We start from the raw sequence: 8,992 nt of genomic DNA, 5'->3' as shown, positions 1-8,992 counted from the left end.
TCACATAACCTTAGCACAATTATCAAAATAAAAAACTAGCATTAGTTTACTACTACTGACTTATTTGAATTTTGCCAGCTATTTTTGGTGTCTCTTCTCCACAATTCCACTTGCACGTAGTCATGTCTCCTTAGTCCCTTCCAGTCTGTTGCAATTTGAAGTTGTTCTTCATCTACACTTTCAAAGAGTAATGGTAAATGATTTTGTAGTGTTCTTCAGTTGGATTTGTCTGATGTTTTCCGCATGATTCGAATGAAGTTATCCAGGTTTTTGCAGTTATGTGACAGAAATGACATTGCATCATATAAAGGGAAGTCAATATACTTTAGTACTGGTGACAGCTTTAATCACTCTGTAAAAATGGTATAGCATGTTTTCTCACTGCAACTTACTACCTTTCTCTTTGTAATTAGTACAAACTTTGGGGGACAGACTTTAAGACTACGCAAATCCTGCCCACTCTTTTGGCAATTTCTCTTCAGTAAGATCAGCCCCTAAAGATGCCTTCCTCTGTGTATTTACACTCTGGTATAACTCCCTCCCACCAGGGTTGGGATGTTTAGAAGTTATATGCCACTTCCAAGATTAGGTTACAAATAACACTGGAGCTGTCATCATGGGTATGCTTTTATGAGTGTTTTATCTCTCTCTCTCTGTGATCACTTCTTCCTGAGAAAATCAGCTGCTGGACACTAACCATGTGAGTTTAGAAGCAGGTCCTCTAGACTCAGTTAAGCCTCAGATGACTGTGGCCCTGACCATACCCACATGGATACAGACAAGGTGAACTGTCATCTTGTTTTCATCCACTGGCAGCCTGGAGATCAGCAGCCATCCTCCAGTCATGAGAATGAAAGCTATAATCTAACTATGTGAAAAAGGAAAACAGCAGGAGCCTAAGCCAGTAATAATTTTTTTGAGCAGCTGCCACTTCCTGGTTTGCTCACCTTCAGACTTCCTTTCCCCTTAAATAAACACCTGGCTATGGCTTAAGTCAGATTTTCTTTTGCTTGAAACAAAGCTCATTCACAACTAATATACTGATGTGAGGAGTAGTAGTTTGAATCCAGGTCTACTAATTTCAAGCCCTAGACTCAGATGGAAACCATCACTATCTAAATAAAACACAAAAGCTAATTAGAAGTAAGTTTTGATGCACATAAGGCTAAGTGTTCTACAACTCCACATTTGTCAAACTTTCCTACCTTCTCACCTCTGGAGGCTACATTTTAGCTTCTACCTCTACCACCTCAAAACTATGCTTATCAAAGATAATAAATTACTTAATTTGTCACGAAATCCATTGAGTACTCTAGTTCTATCTCACTTAGCCTCTCCATCACACTTGACTATTGTTCACTTTTTTTCTGAAGTATGCATCCTCCTAGGGTTTTATATTCCAACTCCTACCTACTGCTTCCTCCTATCAGTCTCATCATTAGGTCCATCATCTTCTGCCTGTCCACTAAATGAAGACACAACTTAGGGTATTACACAGACTTCTCTGGATGACACACTCCCACAACTTCATCTATAATTTGTAAATGGAATCCCCAATCTAAGTCTTCATTTCAGCACTTTATCTTGAGTGCATACTTGAATACAGTAACTACTACATACCCACCCACATGGATAACCCAGAGAAATCCCACACTTAATGTCAAAATCTGTGCACATCACATTCAATTTTATACTTGATCCTCCACCACTGCTTCCTAATTTATAAAACACTACCAACCATCAGGTCAGAATATAAGTTGTTTCTGTCACAGCCCTGGTATAAAATGTCTTCATTTCTCCTCTGGCTACTGAACTATACTCCTAAATGGTTTTCCCTGTTCTCCTTCTTTCATTCTCTATACCAAGGACTGTGTATGGATGCTTTTGCCTTATAAGGACAGAGCTGAATAGTGTGATATGAACTGTCTGGCCCTTTGTAGAAAAGGCTTGCTGACCTCTATTCTAAATTGAGACTATAACCAAAATAAAACCGTTTTAGGGGTCAAGAGACTGCATCTGATTGCCTCCCGTCTTTTCTGCATCATGTCTAATCATACTCCTTTCTGCTTTCTATGCTTCAACAGTGCTTTCAAACTTCTTTCAGTTTCTAGAGACCTATTCACTTTTTCAGGGTTTACGTACTAATCTTCTTAAATACCTTCTCCTACTTTCTCCTTCACTTAGCTCACCACCACCCTTTTTCAGGTCACAGTTTCAACATCATTTCTTCCATGCAGCCTTCTGTGAACTTCCCAAACTAAGAGTCCACTGGTTCCCATAACCCTCTGCCTAACTTGCTGACAACATCCAACTGACCTGTGATTATATAATGTTTTGTTCTGTACTAGAATGAGAGCAGATACTGAGCCTTTCCGTCTTGTTCAATGTGTTATCCCCAGCATTTAGCTTAGTATCTGGCACACAACAGACACTTATGTTCTGGGGTGGGGGCAGGAACCTCTAAAATCCTTAGAATAGCTTTCGACACTCTTGTCATTTTAGACTTTCCTTACATTTCAAAAGCACTTATGCAGAGAATCAGAATGACTCCCTATCAGGTCCCTGGCTAAAAGTGCTCTCTTAACTCTGATCTTTGAAAATGGTCTTCCCTACGCCTAAAACAATTCTTTATACCTCCTTTTTCACCTTGATAACATCTACACAGGTAGGAATTATCCTAGACCTCTCATATGACCCAGGTCTGGTTTTAGGGCCCCACTGTATAGTACTCTCAACTCCAGAGCCCCTCAAACTTGTCATTTGTAACATTAATGTCACATGAAGCCAAGTAAGAGAAGGGACTATCTGATTTCTATTGTATTTCCAATATTTATCATAGTGGATAGCTCAGAAGAGGAGTTCAATAAATATTTACTAAGTCATTGAAACTAAATGCTTCAACACTGAAGCAATTTTTCAAACTTTCAAAAGAAAACTTCAAGTTCCCATTAAATCTTCTCCCTGAATCTTAGTCACTTCTAATCCAAATCCCTCAATTCATCCTACAAATCTAACACGTACCCCACTCTTGTTTCAACCAGCACACCTATTTCTCTTGGAACTTATACGATACCCTTATGTATTGCATCCTCCTCTCCAATGATCAACAATGAATTAATTTAGCAATCTCACTTCTATCCTTCAGATCCTAGATTGGATCTCAGGGATTCCACATGGTCACAGAACCTTTCTAATTGGTTGCATTAAACAGTTATGGTTTCTAACCCCAATGAAGCTCAAAATAGCTTCATTGTTTAGGTAAATTCTCTCTCCTAGCATATGGTTGGACTTTTTATCACTTACCTCCAGTCCCTAAGTTATAATAGACCTACTCATTCTCAACACATAATTCTACTCCTGTCATCAAGATACAAGGGAATCAGATATAAATCCTATTTTGCTCCAGACCTTCTTTGCTCTTGTACTTTTTCCTTCTACAGCAGCTGAAGTCTTTGCAACCTACTCTTGACCCAAATTCTCCTGGTGTGCTCTTGAGTTTTCCTTCTCAATTTGGTATTGTCACACCTTACATTAATTCACAAAGGCAGCTCTATACAAGTTCCCATTGTGCCTTTTCATTATGTTGTATCAGCTGGAGCCACAGTCATTCCACTGCTACTTGGTTACTATGCACTAAATTGCCAGGTGACAGCACTTCCATACTTGATGTGTGATTAATAGAAAGTTTGAAAGGTCATAAAGAAGTGATCATACTGCCATTATTTTATTCATTTCAGCTCATTCATGTTGAACTAAGCAGTGTTTGATATCACTCAGCCAGATCACAAAGCCTTGGCGGAAAGGACTAAGTGCTATGAATGGGAGGGACTGAGGAACAGTCACAGGTCACTGGCTCTCCCACAACCATTAACTATATGGCATAACCATCAGTAAATGTTCCTTGCCTCTAATTCTAGTGGTCAAAACCATGCTTTTCTTCATTTTCTTTTTCCCAATGTGACCTCAAACACAAGTCAACAACAGGAATTTGAGAGTTGCAATTGCAGTCCTGGAAACGGTATACAGAGTATTCTGTACTGTTGTTGTTTTCAGTGCTTTTAGTTCTTCTATAAGTCACAGAAATCAATGAGTACCAGAATGCATAAAATCAAATGAAATCTCTTGAGAATATAAATGGTCCCCCAGCTGATGACTAGCTGGTGAGTTTTAGCAGGGAGGTGGAAGTGTGAGGACTGTCAATTCAGACAAGATCATAGCCTACTCAAAATAAATGTCATCATAAAGTCTGAAGTCTAGCAGGGACCATAGCAGTGGTCTATACACCCACTTCCCTCTTCCTCTACCCCAACACATTTAGCAAAGATTTAACAATGGATATGAGACCAGGACAAAAGAAACAGGATCTAGCTCTGCAAATAAAAGGCAAAATATAAGGCAAACCCTTCACATTAAACTCCACCTTAAGGAAACTATTAGTTATGTTGTGCTTTGATCTTTTAGGCCACTCACATATATCACTGTCAATATCTTTGGAAAAAGAAAAACATTTAGCATTAAAAATTTTAAGGACCTTTCACAAACCAAATGACAGTAGGTTTTTATTAACATATCTTACAATGTTGGTTATTCCTAGTTTTGTAATTTCTGCTTAATTATAAAGGCTGTTTTAGCTTCTACAGTAATGTACTGTATTTAAATGATCATTCATACAAGATATCACACCAGTACATTTTTTTTAATAATATACACACATCACTCTAACTTGGACCTGTTATTTTTAAAAGTGGGTTTATAAATGGGACTTATAAAAGTTATGGAGAAAAAAATTAAAGTTCTAGTTTAGCAGCATGCATGTATGTATTCAAGTACAATTTTCAACCAAGTGCTTTTTTTAAATTTACTGGTGACTAATTCACCAATATCAAAATAAACACTATCAAATACCCAAATTTTAAAGTTAAGGCTAATATTTTCACTTCACATCCATATGCACAACCATAAAACATTCCATTTTAAATATGTAGTAATCAAAGTCTGAATACATTATACCAGGTATATATAGCATCAGTTTCAAACTGTAGAATTATTCAAGTTCATGAATCCTGTAACAGTATTTACTAGAGATGTGAATTAGTATTTTGCTCTTCAACCACACTTACAAATGGTCTGGTATTCATAATGACCAATGCAAAAAATATGACAGGCTGAACTTATGATACAGTATTTAAAAAAGTAGCAATGTGTTGGAAAGGACAGTGATTTAGTGAAACAGAATCATTCTAGTCTTACAGAAAGTTGTCTGAATATTTTGGAAATGTATATAAAAATAGCAGGCTATTTCCATGTATTTTCTTGTAGAGCTGTAGGTAATTTATTGATGTTCTGAACACAGTTGAATATGTACTACTCTGCTTTCCCTATTATAATGCAAGGCCATCATTTAATGTTCATTTTCATATTCGGTAATGCCATATCATTCAAAAAAATTTTAGAACATGGATCTGATGTTATTTTTACGTTTTATCATTAGATGTTTTAAATTTTATTTTTCATGTAAAATTGTAATTTTATATAACAAGCCATGAAATTCCAAAGTACCAGGAATTGCTCAATAGCACGATATATGAAATAATCATCAAATTACTGAGTCATCTGGAAAAAATCTTGGTAGCAATGTATAACATGCTTTCCGTGTACTTATTATAGAGTAGGTTATAGCTCAATCATCCCATTTTTACTGATTTAAAAACCCTTACAAACAAAAATTGCTTTTCATGTACTGTTCATTCATGAGGTTCATCACCACTGAGCCTTTTTTTCTCCTTATAGTAAACCAAGCAGAAACAGAAGTGATTCCACTGCATGAATACAATGTAACTGAATCTCTTGAGCTGATAAGAAAGTTCCAAAACTTACGGTTCAGTTCATTAGTTGGGAAGTAACAGTATTTCCAATCCAATCATATAAACAAAAACTTGGTTGGTAATAAAAGGTGGGCATGCACAGGATCAAAATTTGTCATGTGGATTTTCTTAAATCTTTTGGTTTCTCTTTTTTTCTTTTGCAGTGCTCAGGATAGAACTCAGTGCCTCACACATGCTAGGCAAGTGCTTTACCACTGAGCTACACCTTCAGTCCACAAATTTTAATTATTAAGGACCCCCCCCTCAATCACACATATGCCCTTCAAAATGTATTGTATTTATATAAACAGCGCTATCTACTTATTTTACAACTATTTCATTTACCTGGGGAGAATATTTATGAAATTCCTGAGAATGAATTAAGTTTTCAGCAAAGCCTTAAACTTTTAACGATTCCTCACAATAAGAAAAAAAAATTAAGATTCTACTATTAGACTAACTTTCACTATACAATATTTCACATAAATCATGTTTTACATTTTTTCTACTTACATACAGCAAAAATTTCAAATTAACACAAGAATGGCAGAGGAAAAAGATGCATTATGTTTAGCAGATGCAAATTAAAACACAGATAGAAAGGAGCAATAAAATTTCAAATAAATCACACCCATTCTAAGTATCAATGAATAGCTGATATGCATTGTTGGGAGAATAACTTCTGAATGATTTTATGGACAAGTTGTGCTTTTTATTAATTGTGCACTTAAAAAAATGACCACTAAAGAATGATTTATTTATTATGTTCTCCAGATACTTAAAAAAAAATTACTATTCCATTAAGTGATTACCAAGCACCTAATTTTGGAAAGGCTTCATAATGTATTCTTTTTTTCCCCTCAGCAAAAACATTACTCTCCCCAAATTAAGTTAAAGCTTATTGTTGATAAAATAAATTCTTAATGAAAATGATGATATAATGCAATGCTGAGGTGGTGAGTCATAGCCCATTATAATGTGGACCCCATCTTTTATTGATGTGATCAAAAGTATGAGAAATCCATTGCTGCTCAAGAACTTTGTATCTTTCCTTACAAATGTAGAGAGGTTTGCCGCGCCTAGGGAAGGAAAAAAGAAGTATTAAATACAATATAATGAAGATTTCACACGAATTTCTTCTTTTAATAGATTTGATATGGCAAAAATCTCAGTGATTTGGTTTGTGTTTCCTCAGCATATTGATAGGAAAAATAACTCAAAAACTAGAAATTATTCTAAATTAATGATTGTGGAGCTTCTTAATTTAAAATACATACATATATTTACAAATTCAGAAATGGCACTTTGATTCTTACTGACCAAATTTCATCAAAACAATGGATATATTAATGCAGATCTAACCTAAGATCCCGATCTTCTTCTCCATGAGCATCCAAATACACGGAACCCCAGAGGCAGAAGCGGTGACCTCGAATAATGATGATCACTGATGCATTGATCAAAAGGAAAATGCCTGTTCCAGCACCACAGTTCTGAGAATGCTGAAAATTTTAAAATATATCATTTCATTTGATAATCAATGAACTTTATAACAAAATCAAGACTGTCTTTAAATGCTTTCTAAATAACACAAAGATATTTTTAAGTAAGATCACATCTATCTTAAATTTATAACCCAATTCCCAATATATTATTATTAATACATTAGGAAGAATTGGGGTAAGGATTATCTAGGAAAGCAATTAAGAGCCAACGTAATTTAGAAGCTAGAATCCTCCATAACATAGAAGAATGTTGTTTCATAGCACATTTAAATGTAACATTAAAAGATAATAGGAGAGCGGGCTGGGGTTGTGGCTTAGTGGTAGAGCGCTTGCCTAATGTGTGTTAGGCACTAGGTTCGATTCTCAGCACCACATACACATAAATAAAATAAAGGTCCAACAACAACTAAAAAATATATTTTTAAAAAAGACAATAGGAGAAAGGAGTAGAACTGGAATTGTTTTTAAGAAAGGTTTTACCCACTTAAAGCCTTGAAGATTTTTTTTTATTCTTCTACTGAATTAAAAAGCAACAAAACAAAACACACATTCCATCTATCTATATATCTATATCTATATATATATATCTATATATATATATATATATTGTGTTTAACTCAAAGACTAGTTAAATTTGAAGAGCTGACTTGACCCCATGTACCAAATTTTCATGAGATTTAAGTTTTCATAAATTTTGTACTACTGCTTACCAATACACATTCACAGTAACTTTGTTGCTTGCAGCAAAGTCCTTTCAGGCATACAAAAGTACCACAAACAAGGCAAACAGCAGGATCTTTAGGAACCTTGGTGCAGACACTACAGGTTTTTCTGTGGTAGTACTGAAAAATGGTGTTATAATTCTCAGGTAACTGTAATAGGTGCGGTAATTTCCATCTTGATTCTTGGATAAGCAAAGCCTAAAACATCCAAGAATAGTCATTAGTCTTATGTATTTAAGATGCTAACACAAAATGTTTATTTTTTTAAAAAAGGGCTTTAAAAAAAAAGGAAAATCTGCTTCCAAAAATGTGAATATTTATTGCTATACCTTTTTTCTACTTTACAATTGATAAAAATAGTACTTCAACAATTACCATTCTCTATTTTCATGCAGATTTCATTTATAACAGATGTAATTTTTTAGATTAAGCACCCTATAACATAAACTTGTTATTATTTTAAAAGTGAAATATTAATATCTCCAGCATGCATGACTATTTATCTTGGTATATTTGTCTTTTAACATGTTTAATGCAAAAGTTTTAAACAGTTATAATTTATTTTTATTGATACATTATGACTATATACAATAGTGGGATTTGTTATGCCATATTCATATATGCACATAATTTAATCAAACTCATTCTCTAGCACCTCTCCCTTCCCCTGATCTGCTTGCTCTACTCTATTGATTCCCCTATTATTATTATTTTAATTTTCAAACAATTCATGACCTTTTTAAGGAAATTCACAATTATAACTCATTTTTTATATTTTAATACTTCATAACTTAGAATCTCCTTCCTAAAATATGTAAAATTTGTTATACTTCAAACTATTAAGATCATTTATATCCACAGTACTGGGAGCTACAATTCTTGTAATAAATTTCCTCCTTTA

At 34.5% G+C, this 8,992-nt stretch overlaps 1 protein-coding gene across 7 annotated transcripts in view; it reads right to left on the bottom strand.

Moving 5' to 3' along the window:
• Window positions 1-4,546: 4,546 nt before the first annotated feature.
• Window positions 4,547-8,992, bottom strand: part of Ubr3 (ubiquitin protein ligase E3 component n-recognin 3) — a 228,214-nt gene continuing 223,768 nt past the window's right edge. For all 7 annotated transcript variants that reach the window (XM_058580166.1, XM_058580168.1, XM_046447325.2 and 4 more), the window contains 3 exons: window positions 8,080-8,289; window positions 7,227-7,366; window positions 4,547-6,943 (listed from right to left, as the gene is read on the bottom strand). In XM_058580166.1, the coding sequence (XP_058436149.1) occupies window positions 6,826-6,943; window positions 7,227-7,366; window positions 8,080-8,289 (468 nt within the window). In that variant the 3' untranslated portion in view covers window positions 4,547-6,825. The remainder of the gene's footprint in view (window positions 6,944-7,226; window positions 7,367-8,079; window positions 8,290-8,992) is intronic.

Source organism: Marmota monax, unplaced genomic scaffold (genome assembly GCF_021218885.2).
Source record: "Marmota monax isolate L192 unplaced genomic scaffold, Marmota_monax_Labrador192_F-V1.1 WCK01_AAM20220418_F8-fsc00007, whole genome shotgun sequence".
Classification (NCBI taxonomy): Eukaryota; Metazoa; Chordata; class Mammalia; order Rodentia; family Sciuridae; genus Marmota; species Marmota monax.
This window is presented reverse-complemented; position numbering and strand designations above follow the sequence as displayed.